This window comes from Sus scrofa, chromosome 1, assembly GCF_054392235.1.
Source record: "Sus scrofa isolate SSC_HxYL_T2T_F1_AM1 chromosome 1, Sscrofa_HxYL_maternal_Yorkshire_Landrace_v2.0, whole genome shotgun sequence".
NCBI classification, from domain to species: Eukaryota; Metazoa; Chordata; class Mammalia; order Artiodactyla; family Suidae; genus Sus; species Sus scrofa.
In genome coordinates, this window is record NC_139383.1 from 247,051,643 (window position 1) to 247,074,248 (window position 22,606).

General features: G+C 38.8%; 1 protein-coding gene across 17 annotated transcripts in view; it reads left to right on the top strand.

Annotated features, from left to right (window-relative positions):
- The window catches only part of LOC100156421 (phospholipid-transporting ATPase FetA), a 97,763-nt gene that overhangs the window by 44,704 nt on the left and 30,453 nt on the right, over window positions 1–22,606 (top strand). For 13 of the 17 annotated variants that reach the window (XM_084988642.1, XM_084988631.1, XM_084988654.1 and 10 more), the window contains 6 exons: window positions 3,013–3,085; window positions 3,728–3,798; window positions 4,825–4,907; window positions 5,976–6,134; window positions 8,755–8,843; window positions 20,483–20,679. In XM_084988642.1, coding sequence (XP_084844768.1) covers window positions 3,013–3,085; window positions 3,728–3,798; window positions 4,825–4,907; window positions 5,976–6,134; window positions 8,755–8,843; window positions 20,483–20,679 — 672 coding nt within the window. The remainder of the gene's footprint in view (window positions 1–3,012; window positions 3,086–3,727; window positions 3,799–4,824; window positions 4,908–5,975; window positions 6,135–8,754; window positions 8,844–20,482; window positions 20,680–22,606) is intronic. The other 4 variants (XM_084988662.1, XM_084988664.1, XM_084988673.1 and 1 more) reach the window with 1 other exon arrangement.

Here is a 22,606-nt window from a genome sequence, read left to right on the forward strand (position 1 = left end):
ACACCATTGTAAATCAACTCTATACTTCAATAAGTTCTTTTAAAAAATAAGAAACAGGGAGTTCCCATCGTGGCTCAGTGGTTAACGTATCCAACTAGGAACCATGAGGTTGCGGGTTCGGTCCCTGGCCTTGCTCAGTGGGTTAAGAATCTGGCGTTGCTGTGAGCTGAGGTGTAGGTTGCAGACGCGGCTAGGATCCCGCGTTGCTGTAGCTCCGATTAGACCCCTAGCCTGGGAACCTCCATATGCCGCGGGATCGGCCCAAGAAATAGCAACAACAACAACAACAACAACAAAGACAAAAGACCAAAAAAAAAAAAAAAAGAATCTGGCGTTGCCATGAGGTGTGGTGTAGGTTGCAGATGTGGCTCGGATTCTGCGTTGTTGTGGCTCTGGCGTACCGGCGGATACAGCTCCGATTCAACCCGTAGCCTGGGAACCTCCATATGCCGCAGGAGCGGCCCTATGAAAGGCAAAAAGACAAAAAAAAAAAAAAAAAAAAAAAAAAAAAGAAAGAAAAAGAAAAAAAGAAAAGGCAATAAATAAATAAATAATGTAAACAAAAAAATGCAAAATCCATAAAATGGCATTTACAGGCCTTCTCCAATTGGCCCCATGATTTGATTCTCATCTCCTATTACACTTGGCACTTGGCAGGAACTCTACTCCAGCAGATACACTTGACCAAGAAAATGTCAGTTCCCTTACCATGACCATATCAAAAAAACCCTCTTTAATTAATAAAGAACCATAAGCTAAGTGAAGGTATTACTATTTACATGAGACTTTTTGCTTATACTGAATTATTCTATTATAATGAAATAACATTTTTAAATACCTTAAGTGAACTATTAAGGAAATTTTCAGAGATTTTCTTAGTGACTCAACAAAGGAGAATTTGATGAAATTAGTCCTTAAAATCAATATTCTGAACACTTGTTATTTTCTTTAATTAAGTAGCAATCCATCATTATCACAATTTTACCTTCATATTTAGGTACACTTTTTTATTATTAAAGTGTAGTTGATTTCACTATGCCAATTTCTGCTCTAAGGCAAAGTGACACAGATATATACATCGATTCCCTTTCTTATATTATCTTCCATCATGGTCTAGCTCAAGAGACTGGGTATAGTTCTGTTTGCTATACAGTAGGACCTCATTGCTTATCCGTTATAAATGTAACCCCAAACTCCAAGTCCATCTTACTCCCTCCTCCCTCCCCCTTGGCAACCACAAGTCTGTTCTCTATGTCTGTGAGTCTATGTCTGTTTTATGGATAGGTTCATTTGTGTCACATTTTAGATTCTACATATAAGTGATATCATATAGTGTTTGTCTTTCTTATTTCACTTAGTATGATAATCTCTAGTTGCAACCATGTTGCTGAAAATGTCATTATTTCATTCTTTTTATGACTGAGTTATATTCCATTGTATATATCACCACATGTTCTTAATCCATTCCTCTGTCGATAGATATTTAGGTTGTTTCCATGTCTTGGCTATTGTGAATAGTGCTGCTATGAACATAGGGGGACATGTTATCTTTTTCAATGGAAGTTTTGTCTGGATATATACCCAGGAGTGGGATTGCTGGATCATATGGCAGTTCTATATTGAGTTTTCTGAAGAACCTCCAATACCGTTTTCCATAGCGGTTGTACCAATTTACATTCCCACCAACAGTGTGGGAATGTTCCCTTTTCTCCACACCTTCTTCAACATTTGTTTGTTGACTTGTTAATGATGGCCATTCTGACCGTCATGAGGTGTACTCGTTGTACTTTTGTATTTATCTAATAATCAGTAATGTTGAGCATTTTTTCATGTGCCTGCTGGCCATCCATATATTTTCTTTGGAGAAATGTCTATTTAGGTCTTTTGTCCATTTTTCTTTTTCTTTTCTTTTCTTTTCTTTTTTTTTTTAGGGCCACACCTGAGATTCCCAGGTTAGGGGTCTAAAGTGCTATAGCTGCTGGTCTACACCACAGCTCAGGGCAACGCCGGATCCTTAACCTGCTGAGTGAGGCCAGGGATTGAACCTGCGATTTCATGGATCCTAGTCAGATTTGTTTCTGCTGAGCCACTACAGGAACTTCATTCTGCCCATTTCTGGGTTGTTTGTTGTTGTTGAGTTGTATGAGTTGTTTGTGTATTTTGGAGATTAAGCCCTTGTGAGTTACATGGTTTGCAACTATTTTCTCCCATTTTCTAGGTTGTCTTTATTTTTTATGGTTTTCTTTGCTCTGCAAAGTGTGGTGAGTTTGATTAGGTCCCATTTGTTTATTTTTGTTTTTATTTCTATTGCCTTGGAAGACTGACCTAAGGAAACATTTTTACAGTTGATGTCAAAGAATGATTTGCATGTGTTCTCTTCTAGGAGTTTTAAGGTGTCATGTCTTATGTTTAAGTCTTTAGAAGCTGATACTCTTCACCTGCCAACAGCAGGTCATATGCTTTAAGCTGTTCTCCAGCAATAATAAATTTGTCTTAAGCTTTCTAAAAAAAAAATGTCAAGTGCAGAAAATTATGTATCTAGTATGTAACTTTTAAATGTATATTTTGTGTGTGATTATTTGAGTTGATATTTTCTTGAAAGAAATGCAAAAAATTACTCACAGCAGCTACCTTGGGGAAACAAAACTAAAATCTAGGGAGAGAGGAGATTTTACTTTTTTCTTTTACATACTTCTTTGTTATTTGAACTGCTTTTTACCACATGCATATATATTGCCTTTACTTAAAGAATAATTATGTGCATGCATGTCTAAATATAACTTTATAGAATTTTGGAAAACTCTTATAGTCTTAAGTCAAGAGAAATTGACACTACTTTTGGTTGGCTCAAGGATGTGTCATGAAACAGTTTAGACTCTGAGTCCATCTAAGCTTTTTTTTTTTTTCCTGTCTTAATTGTCTAAACAGGGCTGTGGGGAAAGTCTCAGATCAGGCATGCTGGCATTCAAAGCTCACTTTCTTACAGAATAGTGAAAACTCACTTTCTTACAGGATGGTGACAGAGAAATGGATGGATATCCAAGTGGGAGATATAATAAAACTGGAAAATAACCAGGCTGTCACGGTGAGTACCTCTTTGGGCTGTGGCTTTTTCTCTTTCGGCTTGAGTAGGAACTCTTTTAACACTTCAGTGACTGCTTTTTCTGGTGACCTTCACCTGCCTCATTTTGCATCCAGAGATCAATAGCTACAATGGGAAGAAGTTTGTTCTTGTCCACTCCTCACCATAGCTACAGGTAAAGTATGACTAGCTTTAGGAGAAGGGACATGTGGTAGCAGTGATGGATCCTGTACAAAGAAAGTAAACCAGGGGCTCCCATTGTGGCTCAGTGGAAACCAATCCGACTAGTATTCATGAGGACTTGGGTTTGATCCCTGGCCTCACTTAGTGGGTTAAGGAGCCAGCTTTGCTGTGAGCTTCAGTGTAGGTCGCAGATATGGCTTGAATCTGGTGTTTCTGTGGATCCTGTGATGCTGTGGCCATGGAGTAGCCTGGCAGCTACAGCTCTGATTTGATTCCTAACCTGGGAAATTCCATATGCCGTAAAAAGAAAAAAAAAAAAAGAAAGAAGGAAAAGAAAGTAAACCAAATGTCTGTAAAATTCTTAGAATAAACACCTTTTCCTGAGGTAACTACTTTTGTCACACTAATATTAAAAGTTTGCCTTCTTGCTTTCCTTATCCTCTCTGACTTTTCTGACCACAGGCTGATATACTATTACTGTCTAGCAGTGAGCCCTACAGTCTGACATATATAGAAACAGCAGAACTGGATGGGTGAGTGTTCCCTCCTGATAGTCCATTAAGACAGTTGAGCCAGCTTAAAGTGATTTCTCAGTGAGGGAGAGCACAATGCTGAGACTCAAGTGCTGAAAGAGGCTAGAAATATCCAGACAAGATAGGAGGCCAGACCCTTGGGATCTCAAGTCTAAGGCTGAGCTCTTGACAGCAATAGTTGAGCATCCACTGGGTGCAGAAACTGGGCAGATAAATTCCATATTTTCCATCTCTAAACTGTAAACACTTTGACTATATTCAGTAATGCTGAGTGGTAGGAAAGATGTTAAATGGAACTGTAAAATTTCAGAATAGAGTTGCAAAGTTTCTGGTGGCGGTTGGGGGTGATGAGATGAAAGTAATTACTGATAAAACACCATGTTCTAGAAAGATCTTAGGGTAGAAATTCATTAATGTTCAAAAACTGAGATCTTAGGATAGAGACTATCTTCAGAGAGCTTGTCCTGTAGAGTTTAGTATCGGTCTGCATCCTTACAATGATTCTTCTCAGTGTCCACAAACTTTTTGAAATGTGGCTTCTTTTTAACTTCTGTCCCTATGCATTCCTATAGGAGCAAATGGTTAATGGGGATCCCTTCATGAGTTCTGTAAATATGGATGAGGTGGGGAGTATGCTTTACTTGGAGGTATATGCAGGTTCTTACCAAGACATGCTCCTCATTCTTGAAGGGACCAGGTACCACTCCCAGGTTGTTTTGTGTAATGCTTTTTTTAGCTTTTCTAGAGCATATGACCAGCAAGATCTCATAGGTAGGTTAAAGTAGTTGTGATATACAGAGAGTGAGAGCAGGAAACGAGGGGAGCAAGAGGGCTAATAGTCAGGTTCCTTGTAGAACCGTCCCACCTCAGTACTATCCTTGAGAGAGGATAACAGTGGGAGCGACTCTTAGAGTTCAATCCCAGGCTGTCTTGGCAACAACTCTTTTCTAAAGTAGGAGAAATTGGACCTGTGCTGCTATTGCATATGTGTCCTGTACTCTGGTGACCATGCATCCTTTACCCTAGTGAAACCAACCTGAAAGTGAAGCAGGCCATCTCAGTTACCAGTGAAATGGAAGATAACCTGAAGCTGCTGTCTGCTTTTGATGGTGAGCTAGGAAATAAATTTGCCAACCCAATTTTTTATCAGTAAAGGTCTGGTTGAATAAAATATGGTACATCCATACAGTGAATGCTATATAACTTACTAAAAACAATATGCAAGTTTATATTTATTTGCATAGGATATTAATAAGTGAAATATTAACATATAACATTAATAAATAAAGATTACAATATACTATGCATAGTATATATCACACAGATTTTTTTGGAAACAGATATATTTATGAATACACGTATAGAAAAAATTTGGGGAGTTCCCGTCGTGGCGCAGTGGTTAACGAATCCGACTAGGAACCATGAGGTCGCGGGTTCGGTCCCTGCCCTTGCTCAGTGGGTTAACGATCCGGCGTTGCCGTGAGCTGTGGTGTAGATTGCAGACGCGGCTCGGATCCCGCGTTGCTGTGGCTCTGGTGTAGGCCGGTGGCTACGGCTCCGATTCGACCCCTAGCCTGGGAACTTCCATATGCCGCAGGAGCGGCCCAAGAAATAGCAACAACAACAACAACAACAACAACAACAACAAAAAATTTGGAAGGCTATACTATAAAAGTTTTAATAGCACTTATGTCTAGGCAATGGGTGAATTTTATTTTCTCCCTTCTTTTAATGTTGTATATATCTTTATAAAATTCACATTTTACTTTATTAATCATGAAAAAGTCCAATTAATTCCATTTTGAAAAAAAACTAGGTTTGCTTTAAGTAGTTTTAAAATTTCTCTAGATTCAGCTTATTTGATCTGAAAGTGCTGATAGTGATAAGTTATCATGTAGGTTGTTCTCTGTGTAGATGACCCATGTCACAGAATTACTCTTCTCTGATGCCCAGAAACCTCTGTCTGCCTTTCTAAATGGAGCTGATGAGAAATGGACAGTGGCTAAGAGAGAATAGGAAAAGGATGTGTATATATTTTTAAAGAGGGATGTTCTTTCCTTTTTCCTGTTAAGCCTCCTCTGTCCTGTTAGGAAAGAATTAAGATTACAGAGTCAGGACTCTTATTGCTTCTTTTTTTTTTTTTTTTTTTTTTTTTTTTTTTTTTTTTTTTTTTCCAGGAGAAGTGAGGTGTGAGTCTCCCAATAACAAGTTGGACAGATTCACAGGAGTACTGACTTATCGGGGGGAAGACTACATCCTGGACCATGACAGGCTGATTCTCCGAGGCTGTGTCATCAGGAATACAGATTGGTGCTATGGCTTGGTGATTTTTACTGGTACGTCTTCCTGGGGCCATAGACCTCCAGCCTGCCAAGTTCCATTTGTAGCCCTGTTGTGGGTACTTGGTTTTCAGGATATAGATATGGTGCTTAGATATATATATATCAGAATACTATGGCTTTGAGACAGGTAGAAAGGGAGGCAGGTAGATGGATAGATGGATGGATGATTTAAGAAATTTTTTTCCAAATAATGAGCTACCAGCCCTGCCTTTGTTAGAGGAAGACTTTGTATTCCAAGACCACAGAGCACTGGGGCACTTTGCTCTGCAGCAGAAATTGGCACAACATTGTGAGTCAAATATACTTTAATTTTTTTTTAATGGGGGAAAACAACAACAACAACAACAACAAACATGACCACAGAACATTCATGAGTCTTTCTAACCGTACCTGGACACGAGAGAAGGTACACACATAGAATTAGCATATGGAAGGGAAACATGTGAAAGGGAAAAGAATACATGTGGATTACTTTCATGAGAGAATAAACAGTGCTCATTATGGAGAATATAAAATACAATGTGAGATATCTGTGCCAGAGAAAAGGCCCATGTGGCTCATTAGTAGTGGCCCATCTTGAGATGGCAGCTAGAACGAAAAACCCTTACATTTAGTGAGGGATTTTCTTGGGTTATGATATGATGCAGGAAAATGAAGCTTCTGTGCTATCCTATGCCCTCAGTGACAGTGGGCATTGATGACAACCACCACAGTAAGGAGATAGGACACTGAAGACAGCATTGAGGAAGATTTTCCACAGTGAATACTACTCAACTCCCCTCCTAGAGAAGTCACCCCTAGACATGGGGATCCTAGATGCCTCACTTCTGTGGGAAATAATGAGATCCAAGCCCTAGAGAGAAGCTTAAGAGTCCAGGGGGGCCTTGTTGGGACTTTCCTCATTGGTTCTTAATCTCTAGTGGCAGCTTGTAGGCTGACCAGTCCCAAACTGAAAAGATTTGAAGTAGGCTTAGTTTCTTCACCGTACTTCAGCAGCTAACCCCACAAACTGCTACAGATTACAAAAGTTCATTTTTTCAAGCAAAAGTTTTTTTTCCCTAAAGCAGTAGCAGTGAAGTTGACAGCCAGCCCAAGTTTTGTTAAGATTTTCCTCTGGGGAGCTTCTGTCGTGGCTCAGTGGAAACCAATCTGACTAGTATCCATGAGGATACAGGTTCGATCCATGGCGTCACTCAGTGGGTAAAGAATCTGGTGTGGCTGTGGCTGTGGTGTAGGCCAGCGGATACAGCTCTGATTCAACCCCTAGCCTGGGAACTCGAATATGCCTCAAGTGTGGCTCTAAAAAGACAAAAAAAAAAAAAAAAAAAAAAAAAGATTTTCCTCTGAGTCTTAGTTGGTTACATGGTAGTGAAAAATCTGGGGGGCCTTGGGAAACTCAGAGCAAAGGAGAATTGATGTCACCTAAGTGCATCCCAAGGCACTTAAGTTGCTGTTCCTGCTACATGATATCTAAGTTCTGTCATGATCCCCACATTCTTCTTGAAACCTGGGGTATGGTCAGTTTTTCTTTTTTTTTTTTTTTTTTTCCCACTGTAAGTTTTTCTAAAGAGCCTTGGGGAGTTCCCGTCATGGCGCAGTGGTTAACGAATCCGACTAGGAACCACGAGGTTGCGGGTTCGGTCCCTGCCCTTGCTCAGTGGGTTGACGATCCGGCGTTGCCGTGAGCTGTGGTGTAGGTTGCAGACGCGGCTCGGATCCCGCGTTGCTGTGGCTCTGGCGTAGGCCGGTGGCTACAGCTCCGATTCGACCCCTAGCCTGGGAACCTCCATATGCCGCGGGAGCGGCCCAAGAAATAGCAAAAAGACAAAAAAAAAAAAAAAAAAAAAAAAAAAAAAAGAGCCTTGGAAGATTCTTCCCTTTGTAGCTTGCAGGCTTGAGCCAAACTTCTCATGACTTCAAGCCCTTCAAGGAACACTTTAAGAGGAAAGAGTGGCATGGCTTATACCTTGCATTTTCAGTGTTTTCCTACGTATCAGAGAAGTTCCATCTTACAAATAGCAAACATGGGTGAAATTCCTTCATTAGAGTAGATGTAAGAACAATAATCAGATGATAAAAGACCAGAGAAATTGTTATTTATATTTTCTTTTAAACCTCTTCTGTTTTCTCTGTAGCCATATCTCTTGGTCAATAATTTCCAACTCTAGTCCCAGTAACCATTAAAAGCTCTTTGTTTCTATTTACTGTCTGCACTCTCATGAAGAAATACAGAGTCTTTGCCTCTCTGCTCCAGAAAAGTCTCAGCTCCCAGGCTTCCTCAGAAGAAATCACTACCATTGCCTTTTCCTTTCTCCCTTTCCTAATTAGAAACTTTAAATGGAGCCTGGTGAAGCAATGGGTTTCCTCATTGCTCAAGAAGATGCAGATCTACTTATCAGAAAATCCCTCTTCTAAGCTAAATAGATCAGATGGTTTTAAGAGAGAAGCTTGTGCAACCTACACCACAGCTCACAGCAACACCAGATCCTTAACCCACTGAGTGAGGCCAGGGATCAAACCCAAGTCCTCGTGGATACTAGTCAGATACGTTACCACTGCATCATGATGGGAACTCCACTGATTCTAAGTGGTGATGTCTCCTTGTTTCACTTAGGGCCAGACACCAAATTAATGCAGAACAGTGGAAAGTCCACCTTTAAACGGACACACATAGACCATCTCATGAATGTCCTTGTGCTCTGGGTAAGTTAAAGACTTTTTTCTGTTTCTTTACAAATAGGTATACCTCTTTCCCTTCCACAACACTGGCCAGTATTTCCAACTTGGAATTAAGTTGTTTGAAAGATTCAGTAGTTTTTAGGACTTCACATATTAATGTCTGAAGCAAAAAACAAAAGAACTCATTGACAAGAGAATCTCAAACTTATACCTCTGCTGTAGAGGACAGTCACAGTTTGTTGAGGCTTTGATACTTTGATTTTGGTACCAGAATGGATTAAGGACCTTGCTTTAGAAATTGACACTTTTTTTTTTTCTCATAGCCAGTTTTACTCATGACCACTTTAATAAAACCTTCATGTTTCCTGGCTTCCATATCTTTCATAGTTTATTCTCTTCTTTTGCTTGAGTATACACTAGAAGTTTCCAACCTGTAATAATCAAACTACTATTTAATAATGTTTTTAAGTGGATTGTAGGGTAACCAGGAGCCCAAAAGTGGAGGATGAGAATGAACGGATAGAATAAACTGACACTGGAATAAACAGATTATAATTCAGAGAAGAGGAAAGGAAAAACTTTTAAACAAATTTTACTACTGTTCTTAGAGAAGCAATTGCCTAAATAAAATAAGAATAGGCTAAAAAAATTTCAATGAAAAAATTAAAAAGTCAATCAAAGAACAACAAAAAGAATTTTGGAGAGTAAAAATTACTGAAATTAAAAACCAATAGAGGAGTTCCCATCATGGCTCAGTGGTTAACGAATCCAACTAGGAACCATGAGGTTGCTGGTTCGATCCCTGGCCTTGCTCAGTGGGTTAAGGATCTGGCATTGCCATGAGCTGTGGTGTAAGTTGCAGATGCAGCTCGGATCCCGCACTGCTGTGGCTCTGGTGTAGGCCGGTGGCTACAGCTCCAATTAGACCCCTAGCCTGGGAATCTCCATGTGCCACGGGAGTGGCCCTAGAAAAGGCAAAAAGACCAAAAAGAAAAAGAAAAACCAATAGAAGAGCTAAAAACAAACAAACAAACAATAGAAGGGATGAAATAAAGAGTCAGAGAACACTGCTAGACTATAAAACCAAAAGTCAAAGAGATAAATTCTTTTTTTAATGAAGGGTCAAACCAAGAGCCCCCAGTTCATCTCCTAGGAGTATCAGAAGGAGAAAATGAGGGGAGTTCCCTGGTGGTTCAATGGGTTAAGGATCTGACACCATGACTGCTGTGGCTTGGGTTTGATCCCTGGTCCTGGAACTTCTGCATGCCACAGGGGCAGCCAAAAAAGAGAAAATGAGGAGACAATCTTGTCAAAGAAATATTAGAAGAATATTTCCTAGAATTGAAGAACAATGTGTTTCAGATTTAGAACACCCATTAAGCATCATGAAATTTTATTTCATTTTTTTATTTCCCTAAATACGTTATTATTTTTTTTCCTACTGTACAACATGGCGACCCAGTTACACATACTTGTATACATTCTTTTTTCTCACATTATCATGTTCCATCACAAGTGACTAGACATAGTTCCCAGTGCTACACAGCAGGATCTCATTGCTTATCCATTCCAAAGGCAATAGTCTGCATCTGTTAACCCCAAGCTCCCAGTCCAACCCACTCCCTCTCCCTCTGCCTCCCCCTTGGCAATCACAAGTCTGTTGTCCAAGTCCATGATTTTCTTTTGTGTGGAAAGGTTTGTTTGTGCCATATATTAGATTCCAGATGTAAGTGATATCATATGGTATTTGTCTTTCTCTTTCTGACTTACTTCACTCAGGATGAGAGTCTCTAGTTCCATCCATGTTGCTGCAAATGGCATTATTTCATTTTTTATGGCTGAGTAGTATTCCATTGTGTATATATACCACATCTTCTTAATCCAGTCATCTGATGATGGACATTTGGGTTGTTTCCATGTCTTGGCTATTGTGAATAGTGCTGCAATGAATGTGTGGGTGCATGTGTCTTTTTTAAGGAAAGTTTTGTCTGGATATATGCCCAAGAGCAGGATGGCTGGGTCATATGGTAGTTCTATGTATAGTTTTCTCAGGTACCTCCATACTGTTCTCCATAGTGGTTGTATCAGCTTACATTCCCACTAACAGTGCAGGAGGATTCATTTTTCTCCACACCCTCTCCAGCATTTGTTATTTGTGGACTTATTAACGATGGTCATTCTGACTGGTGTGAGGTGGTATCTCATGTTGACAAACCTCTGGCTAGAATCACCAAGAAGAGGAGAGAAAAAACCCAAATAAAATAAGAAATGAAAAAGGAGAAGTCACAATAGATACTACAGAAATACAAAAAACTATGAGAGAATACTATGAACAGTTGTATGCTAACAAATTTGACAACCCAGAAGAAATGGATAACCTTTTAGAGACTTACAGTCTGCCAAAACTGAATAAAGAAGAAATAGATCAACCGAACAGACGGGTCACTAGAAATGAAATTGAATATGTCATAAGAACACTCCCTACAAATAAAAGTCCAGGACCAGGTGGCTTCACAGGCAAATTCTACCAAACATACAAAGAGGAACTTATACCCATCCTCCTTAAACTTTCAAAAGGTTGAATAAGAAGGAACACTCCGGGAGCTCCTGTCGTGGCTTAGTGGTTAACGAATCCGACTAGGAACCATGAGGTTGCGGGTTCGGTCCCTGCCCTTGCTCAGTGGGTTAAGGATCCGGCGTTGCCGTGAGCTGTGGTGTAGGTCGCAGATGCGGCTCAGATCCCGCGTTGCTGTGGCTCTGGTGTAGGCTGGTGGCTACAGCTCCGATTGGACCCCTAGCCTGGGAACCTCCATATGCCACGAGAGCGGCCCAAGTAATGGCAAAAAAAGACACACACACAAAAAAGAAGGAACACTCCCAAAGACGTTCTATGATGCCACCATCACCCTAATTCCAAAACCAGACAAAGATACCACCAAAACAGAAAACTATAGGCCAATATCTTTGATGAATATAGACGCAAAAATTCTCAACAAAACTTTAGCCAACCAAATCCAACAACATAAAAAAAAAATCATATGCCACAACCAGGTGGGATTCATCCCAGGTGCATGAGGATATTTCAGCATATGCAAATCAATCAATGTCATACACCACATTAACAAATGAAAAGTCAAAAACCACATGATCATCTCAATAGATGCAGAAAAAGCACTTAACAAAGTCCAATATCCATTCATGATCAAAACTCTTACTCAAGTGGGTATAGAGGGAATATTATGACAAACCCACAGCAAATATAATACTCAATGGAGAAAAGGTGAAAGCCTTCCCACTAAAATCTGGAACAAGACAAGGATGCCCACTCTCACTATTGTTATTCAACATAGTACTGGAAGTCCTAGCCACAGCAGTCAGACAAACAAAAGAAATAAAATGCATCCAAATAGGAAGAGAAGAGGTAAAACTGTCACTGTATGCAGATGACATGATGCTATACATAGAAATACCCTAAAGACTCAATCCAAAAACTACTTGAACTGATCAACAAATTCAGCAAAGTAGCAGGATAGAAGATTAATATTCAGAAATCAGTTGCATTTCTGTATACTAACAATGAAATATTAGAAAAGGAATACAAAAATGCAATACCTTTTAAAATTGCACCCCAAAAAATCAAATACCTGGGAACACACCTGACCAAGGAGGTGAAAGACTTAGATGCTGAGAACTATAAAACGTTAATCAAGGAAATTAAAGAAGATGTGAAGAAATGGAAAGATATTCCATGCTCCTGGGTTGGAAAAATGAATATTGTAAAAAATGGCCATACTACCCAAAGCAACCTGTAGATTCAGTGCAATCCCTATCAAATTACCCATGACATTTCTCACAGAACTAGAACAAACAATCCAAAAATTTATACGGAACCACAAAAGACCCAGAATTGCCAAAGCAATCCTGAGGAACAAAAACCAAGCAGGAGGCATAACTCTCCCAGACTTCAGGCAATACTACAAAGCCACAGTCATCAAGGCAGTGTGGCAATGGTACCAAAACAGACAGACAGACCAATGGAACAGAATAGAGAACCCAGAAATAAACCCAGACACCTACGGTCAATTAATTTGCGACAAAGTAGGCAAGAACATAAAATGAGAAAAAAACACTCTTTTCAGCAAGCATTGCTGGGAAACTTGGACAGCTGCATGCAAATCAGTGAAACTAGAACACACCTTCACACCATGCACGAAAATAAACTCAAAATGGCTTAAAGACTTAAATATAAGACAAGACACCATCAAACTCCTGGAAGAGAATATAGGCAAAACATTCTCTGACATCAACCTTAAATGTTTTCTCAGGTCAGTCTCCCAAAGCAACAGAAATAAAAGCAAAAATGACCCAATGGAACCTAATCAAACTGACAAGCTTTTGCATAGCAAAAGGAAATAAAAAAGTAAACAAAAAGACAACTTACAGAATGGGAGAAAATAGTTTCAAATGATGCAATGGACAAGGGCTTAATCTCTAGAATATACAAGCAATTCACACAACTCAACAGCAAAAAAGCCAACAAACTAATTGAAAAATAGGCAAAAGATCTGAATAGACATTTCTCCAAGGAAGATGTACAGATGGCCAATGAGCACATGAAAAAATGCTCCACATCACTGATTACTAGAGAAATACAAATCAAAACTACCATGAGATAAACCAGCATCATGAAATTTTAGAACTCCAAGGGTATATGTAAGTCCCTCAGATTTTTCAAAAGGATAAGAATAAGTTGTCAACAAAAAAATGAGAATTAGATTGTCATCACCTTTCTTGCCAACACTACTGGGTCCTAGAAACCAGTAGAGTCATACTTTCAAAGTTCTTAATGAAAAAAAAAAAAATGTCTTTTCTTTGGCTGAGCCCTCAGCATAAGAAAATTCCTTGGCCAGAGAGCAAACCTAAGATACAGCAGTGACAATGCGAATCCTTGCTGAATGGTTTTTTGTTTTGGTTTGTTTGTTTTTTTTTTGTTTTTTGTTTTTTTTTTTGCTTTTTAGGGCTGCACCCAAGGCATATGGATGTTCCCAGGCTAGGGGTCAAATCAGAGCTGCAGTGACTGGCCTACACCACAGCCACAGCAACACCCAATCTGCGTTGCATCTGCAACCTACACCACAGCTCATGTCAATGTCAGATCCTTAACCCACTAAGCAAGGCTAGGGATCAAGCCTGTGTTGTTAGGATCCCAGTCAGATTCATTTCCACTGAGCCAGGACTGGAACTCCTCCTTGCTGAATTCTTAATCTCTAGGCCACCAAAGAACTGAAAATTATTTTGATCTAGAAATCTATAGCCTGGCAAACTACAAATTAAGTAAGAAAGCAAACTTCTTCCTATCATAGGACCTTTACCCTTGCTCACAGTGTCTGCCCAGGCCTCTGCATAGTCTGCTTATTTTTCATTATTCAGTGTTACCTTTTCGGAGAAACCTTAATCTGCCACCCTATCTAAAGTAGCCATCTCCACCAAGACCTTCTTTATTCTATTAGCTTGTTTTATTTTCCTCTCAGCACTTAGCAATAATTAAATTGTATTTTTCCATTTCTTAATTTATCTGTTTTCCACTTGTCTCCACAGGATTATAAACTCTGAAAATAAAAACATTGTCTTTTATCACCACTGTACCCTAGTCTCTAGAATTATGTCTGACACATAATAGGAGCTTCATTATTATTTGAGTTAGTGAAAAAATATACTAATACCTGAGCTACCAAGTTATGAGCCTCTAAGGTATATATTATGTCATATTCATTTCTCCATTCTTGGGAGTGCCTTGCACAAAATAGTTCTCAGGAAATATCTTTTGAGTGGTTATTAAATGAAGGAATGTTCTTGAATTAGCTGGATTCTTATCAGTTCAGCAGTTTTGTTTATGTGGTATTTTTGCCAAGACATTGTCAATGAAGTTAGATATAACACACCCTCATTTCTTCAAGCTGAAGCAGAAATCCTTCCTGATTTAAACACTTTATTTTTTTTTCCGTTTTTGGAAATGATGCTTAGGGGGAAATCTGGCAGACACAGGAAGCGTGTTTAGCAAAGCTCCTTCCTGATGAACCCACAGCTGAGCTTGAATTTGATCCCCTCCCTTTCCTCAGTGACCAGAGCTCACAGTGATAATGCTTTGGAAGCCCTAGTCTGTTCAGTAGGACTATATTTGTGGGGCAGAAAAGCAGAGTATTTGAAATTTGAATGATGCCAGAAATCTAGGATATACTTCTGGGGTAAGACATAGTGAAAAAGATGTGAAGGGCTAAAGAATCATGGAGTACTCTTTTTACAGACTGCCTCTGAAGCCTGGGAGCTCAGTTGTGACAGCAGTGGCCTTGGTTCTCAGTTTTTGTCAAGAGTAACAAAATTGAGTATATATTTGCTAAGTGCAAGGTTATCTGCTCTTCTTGGGTCTGACTAGTTCTTATAATAAGCAAGTAACATCTGGGATTTGTAGCAACAACCAATTTGTTTCTTCCTTCCTATAGAAAGAAAGCAGAGTAAAGCTTTAGAAACTAAGGACCAATAAACTCCATTACAATATGAATGTGCCTTAAGAACCATGGAACATATGCAAGGGTTTGGAAAGCCTCAGGATGGCAGGAAGATCCCTCAGAATGAGCTGTGTCCTACCCCTGCAGGCCTTTCTGATGAGGAAGCTGTGCTCTCTAGGGTGGGTCTGACAGAGCTGATTTCCTTTCTGCTGGTTCAGTCCAAATGGAAAGAGCTGGCTGGAGGATTCATAGTCTGACAGTGGAGGGAGGGCATAGCACTGGAAATGATGGGGATTCTCAGTTTTTCAGGCAATAGGAATGGAGCAGGAGGGGTATTGAAGGTTACTCTGTAATTTTCTCTCATAGCTTCAGAGGGTTTCAGATTATTCTAATATTTATAATAAATAAATAAATTATAAATAAATTTATATTTATAAATAAATAGTAGTTCCCACTGTGGCGAATTGGTTTAGGAATCCTGTCTTGCTGTAGCTGTGGCATAAGCTGAAGCTGTCATGTGGATTTGATTCCTGAGCCAGGAACTTCCATATGGATGGGTGTGGCCAAAAAAGAAAAAAAAAATTTTTTTAATAAATAAAATAGGAGTTTCCATTGTGGCCCAGCAGTTTAAGAACCGGACATAGTGTCTGTGAGGATGATGGTTCGATCCCTGGCCTCGCTCAGGGAAGGGAAGGGAAAAATAAAAATTTATTATAACTGTTTTACCTCCCCCACTTTTTCCCACTGAAGCTAATAGAATATAGGGCCTAGTGAATTGACAGGCAGAGGAATATGGTTAGAGATTTAATATTGGCCACATAGATGATCCAAAAAGGAATACCGGGCCATTGGAACTAATCATTGCAATTGGAACTGGACTGTGAGGATAAGCCTTACTATCATACGACTCACTGAGCAAGTAGGAGTAAGATTAAGAAGGGTTTATGGCCCCAGAGAGACCTTCATCACAAAGAGCTGAACTACTCAGTGTGAATCTGCATTAGGCTAGGAATAACAGCACATTTTATTCTTTTATCTCAATTCACCTGTTTCATTCTACTCCATCTCTCATTCAACTCTCAAATCTCAAATTTTGAATGATATTAAGGATTTAGTATTAACTTTTTAAGTGATAAGGTACTGTTTCAATAAGGTCATTTAAAGATATATATTAAACTATATATATAATTTTATCTGTATACAAATCAAATTATATAGTGTAAGAAATTTGCTTAAACAAAAGAGAGGACAGAGGAAGAGGTGGTTTGGGATAAAATAAAACTGGCCATGAACTGGTAATTGGTGAATCTGGGTAATGGGTACATAAGGGTTCCTTGTAGTATTTATATATCTTAATATGTGTTTGAAATTTTTCATAATAAGAGGGTTTTTTTAATCTCATTTTCTGAGAATGGTCTCAATTAGACCTGTTCCTCCTGCCTTCATACTCCTATCTTCAAAGACTTTCTATCAGTGACTCAAATATGAGATTTCCAGTCTTCTAGCAGTGGGATGCGTTGCTTTGAACAATTCATACCGTGACAAAGAACACAAGTTTGAAGACCACTGAGTAGACTGGAAATGATTCACAGTAACATCATACATGTCTTCTCTAGAGGTATGTGGGTATATTATGCTGATGGAACATAAAATTGTACAACCACTTTGGAAAGCATATGGTTGTTTCTTAGAGTTAAATATAAATTTACTGTAGGACCCAGCAATTCCATTCCTAGGTATTTAGAAAGGAAATGAAAGCCTATATACATGCAAAGTCTTGTACAATATGTTCAGTGCAGCTTTGTAAGCAGCTAAAAACTAGAAACAATCCAAATACACAATAAAAGATAAATTAGTAAACAAATTTTGAAGTATTCATATAATGGAATACTACTCAGCAATAGAAAGAAATGAGCAATTGGTAGATGCAAAAACGTGGATGAATCCCAAAATAATTATGCTGAGTGAAAGAAGTCAAAGACTATATGCTATATGATTTGATTTATATAAAATTCTTTTTTACGTTTTTCCCAGTTTTGATAAGCTGTAATTGACATATAACATTGTATAAGTTTAAGATATATCACAAAATGGTTTGATAAATATTGTGAAATTATTACCACAATAAGGTTCATTAACCTATCACCTCATAAGTTAAACTTTGTAAGAACTTTTTTTTTTTTTTTTTTTGTCTTTTTGCTATTTCTTGGGCCGTTCCCGCAGCATATGGAGGTTCCCAGGCTAGGGGTTGAATCGGAGCTGTAGCCACCGGCCTACGCCAGAGCCACAGCAACGTGGGATCCGAGCCGTGTATGCAACCTACACCACAGCTCACAGCAACGCCGAATCGTTAACCCACTGAGCAAGGGCAGAGACCGAACCCGCAACCTCATGGTTCCTAGTCAGATTCGTTAACCACTGCGCCACTACGGGAACTCCTGTAAGAGCTTTTAAGATCTATTCTCTTAGCATCTTTAAATACACAAGATTGTTGACTGTAGTCACCATGCAGTACATTAGATCCCCAACACTGATTCATCTTATAACTGCAAGTTTGTACCATCTTCACACATTCTCCCTCACCCACATCTAGCCCTTGGAAACCACCAATCTGCTCTGTTTTTATGAGTTTAGTTTTTTTAGATTCCACATATAAGTGAGATCATACAGTATTTGTCTTCCTCCATATGACTAATTTCACTTAGTGTAATGACCTCAAAGTTGATCCATGTTGTCATAAATGACAAGATTTCCTTCTTTTATAGCTAAATAATATTGCATTATAGTGTGTGTGTATCACATTTTCTTTATCCACTCATCTGTCAATACTTAGGTTGTTTCCATATTTTGGCTGTTGTAATAGTGCTGCAGTGAACATGGGGCTGCAGATATCTCTTCAAGATGATTTGATTTCCTTTGGATATATACCAAGAAGTTTATCATATGATAGTTCTATTTTTAATTTTCTGAGGAGCCTCCATACTGTTTTGCCAAGTGGCTGTACCCACCAACATACCACATAATGATTTGTGATGTTGAGTATCTTTTCATGTACCTATTGGCCATTTGAATATCTTCTTTGGGAAGATGGCTGTCAGGACCTTTGCTTATTTTTTAAGTGAATTATTTGGTTTTTTGATATTGAGTTTTTGAGTTACTTATATATTTGGATGTTAACTCCTTATCAGATATGTGGTTTGCAGATATCTTCTCCTATTTTATAGACTGCCTTTTTATTTTGTTTATGTTGCCATACAGAAACTTTTTAGTTTGATATAATCCCCCTTGTTCATTTCTGCTTTTGTTGCTTGTGCTTTGGTATCATAGCCAAAAAATCATTGCCAAGACTGATGTCAAAGGACTTTTTCTCTTTGTTTTCTTCTATGAGTTTTTCTAGTTTTTATGGTGTCAGGTCTTACATTTAAGTCTTTAATTCATTTTAAGTTAATTTTTGTGAGTGGTATAAGATAGGGGTCCAGATTCATACTTTTACATGTGAATATCCAGTTTTCTTAATACCATTTTGCCTCCATTGTCAAGCATTTGCTGACTCTTTGTGCATGAGTTTATTTCTGGGCTCTCGATTCTGTTCCATTTGTCTGTATGTCTGTTTTTATGCCAGTACCATTCTGCTTTTTCATACTGTTTTGATTACTATAGCTTTGTAATATGATTTGGAATCAGGAATCAGTAGCATCCACCCTACTTCTTTCTCAAGATTGCTTTGGTTATTTGTGGTCCTTTGTAGTTACATAGACGTTTTAGGATTTTTTTTTTCTATTTCTGTTAAAACACCACTGGAATCTTGATAGGGATTGCATTGAATCTGTAGATAGTTTGGGTAGTATGGACATTTTAACAATGCTAACTCTTCCAATCTGTGAACACTGGATATATTTCCACTTATTTGTCCTCATTTCCTTTCATTAATGTCTAAATTCCACTCGATTATGGTGTATGATCCTTTTAATAATGCTGTTGAATTTGGTTTGCTATTAGGAAGTTTTGCATGTATATTCATAGGAATATTGGCCTGTGGTTTTCTTTTCTTGTACTGTCCTTTTCTGGCTTTGACACTAGAGAAATGCTAGCCTTGTTAAAAAAAAAAAAAAAAAAAAAAACAACTTGGGAGTATTACCCTTTCTTCCCCACGTTCTTTTCCAAACATAGGTCTCAAATTTGTCTTATCTCTTTGCATCCTTTACTCCTCCATGACCTTCTCTCTCAATTTAATGGCAAAAAAAAAAAAAAATTGAAGTTATCTGGAACAATAATCTTATTTGGGTTAGAAGGTACTTAATCTGAACATTGTCTCCAGGCTGATTCACTTTATTCATTCGCAAATAAATATTGGACCTTGTTTGCTTAAGATCTCAATCTTATCTTTTTTTTTCCTCTTTTGTATCTAAAAGTAATAGACTTTTCCAGTCCTTTGATAGCCTGTTTCACTCTGTTCCTTTTCATTTCTGCTTGTAAATTGGCCAGTTATTCCCCTAATTCAACTCTTTCTTTTGTCAGAGTTAACAAACACATTAATATTCTAATTCTTTCCAACCACTTGCCTTAGAGCTCTAGGCTCAAGGCACATGGTCCATCTTCCAGTTTTACGAAATTCTTTACTGTTAACCTGATTGCCATATTGTCAGCCTTTTATATCAGTTTCCTTACCACCCACCCACCCTAAACAGCTAAGCCAATGCCACACATTTTAGATTTTTGTTAAAGTAGCCCCTCAGTTCCGTAAGGGAGTAATCAAGTGCTTGGGTTCTAGAACTGGTTCAAAACTTGTCTCTCCTAGTTAGTAGCTAAGTGACTAGGCAAATTACTTTTCCAGTCTTAATATCAAGTTCTTTTTCTATTATTAAAAGAGGAATGTTATAAATATTAAATTAATATATGTAAAGTACTTAACACAGTCCCTGGCACTTAATAAATATTTGACATATTTTAGTTACTATTATCTCCTGTCCAAATCCCAAGGATGGCTCCTGTGGGCTTTCTTTTCTGTCCTGTGTACTACTGTACAGTCTCTGAGCTTCAGGGACCCCTGCTCTCCAAGAAAAGAGAGAAGCTTTGTTGAGAGATCAGACTCCAAACAGTAGAAGTGATGCAGTGTCTTGGATGAAATATTAATTTAATTCTTTTTTTGATTTCTAGATTTTCCTGTTTTTAGGCAGCATGTGTTTTATCCTAGCCATTGGACATTGCATTTGGGAGAATAAGAAAGGCTACTACTTCCAGGATTTTCTGCCATGGAAAGAATATGTCTCTTCCTCAGTTGTCTCTGCCACTCTCATATTCTGGTCTTACTTCATTATCCTCAACACCATGGTGCCCATTTCCCTCTACGTCAGGTAGGCTTTGTTTTTGGGGGGTGTTTTTTTTTGTTTGTTTTTTTGTTTTTTTTTTTTTTGGCTTGCTTTTTAGGCTATGGGTCTAATTGGAGCTGCAGCCACCAGCCTACGCCAGAGCCACAGCAACTGGGGATCCAAGCCTCATCTGCAACCTACACCACAGCTCACGGCAACGCCAGATCCTTAACCCACTGAGCGAGGTCAGGGATCGAACCCGCAACCTCATGGTTCCTAGTCAGATTCATTTCCGCTGCACCACACCAGGAACTCCAGGTAGGCTTTTTTGATCACAGAGGGAGGACCTGACTTCATACTTCCTACTTAATTCCCCAACTAAAGTGTGAACTTTCAGAAAGCATAGAGTCTGTGCTCTTTAACCCTTTGCTTTCAACAGTAACTGGTGAACAAAGCACTCTGAGAAATATTTAGAGATTGCATGAATGCTTTCCATATCCAGAATACTGTACTAGATACTAGGTAGGTTATACAAAAAGAAAATTATCCCTGCCCTCAAATAGTTTATTATGTACATGACTAAACAAGACATACAGATACACAAAATAATTAGAAAAAATGCACACAAATTTGGTGATGCTAATGTATAATCTAGACAGCCCCTAGTTTGTCAGTGAGATAGATTCCAAACATTCATTTGTAAATCAATTAAATCAGAACTCAGAGTGCATTTTCCCGCAGAAACAGTATGACAAATGGTAGATAGGTGTAATTGTGACTTAAGTTCTGGTTCCTAAAAGTTAGATAAGATGAAGGATGTTTCCTCCCCCTTTTCATGAACACCTTTGACAAAAATCTGAGTATAGGTAAAATAAGTCTTTACTGTACTCTAATCTCCTTTTCTATTCTCAGCATTCCCTTTCACATATGTGCCCAAACACATTTTTTTGCATCCTACACTTGTGGCATCCCAACCCCCAAAGCATCCTGTATAACTAAATTATCTTCCTAATTTAATAAATATTTATTGAACACCTACTATGTGCCAAGTACTATATTAGGTCCCAGAGAAAAAAATCATGAATAATAAGACAGCCTTTCTTCTAGATAAGCTTAAAACATAGCCATGGAAACAGATATCTATGTAAATAATTATGCTACAGTACGAAAAATGATGTAATAGGAGTTCCTGTCGTGGCTCAGTGGTTAATGAATCCAACTAGGAACCATGAGGTTGCGAGTTCGGTCCCTGGCCTTGCTCAGTGGGTTAAAGATCTGGCATTGCTGTGAGCTGTGGTGTATGTTGCAACCTCGGCTCGGATTCCGCATTGCTGTGGCTCTGGTGTAGTCCGGCGGCTATAGCTCCGATCAGACCCCTAGCCTGGGAACCTCCATATGCCGCGGGAGTGGCCCAAGAAATGGCAAAAAAGACAAAACAAAACAAAACAGAAAAAAAAAAAAAAAGAAAAATGATGTAATAGGAGTTCCCATCGTAGCTCAGCAGAAACAAGTCTGACCAGCATCCATATGGACACAGATTCAATCCCTGACCTCGCTCAGTGGGTTAAGGATCCAGTGTTGCCATGAGCTGTGGTGCAGGTCGCAGATGTGTCTCAGATCCCACATTGCTGTGGTTGTGGTGTAGGCTGTCAGCTATAGCTCCTATTCGACCCCTAGCCTGGGAACCTCCCTATGCTGCGGGTGCAGCCCTAAAAAGACAAATAATAACAATAATGTAATAGAAATATATATATGAATGTTATGGGAGCCTAGAAAAGAAGTGTGTTGGGTCTGCCTGGAGAAGCTTAGGGATTTACAGAAATGGTAATAATCAAACTGATATTTGAGAAAAGAGTAGAGTTTATCAAGCAGAAAGTGGGAGAAAAGAATACTGTAAGCAGAAAAACCAGCATAGGAGTTCCCATCATGCACAGCAGAAAAGAATCCAACTAGGAACCATGAAGTTGCGGGT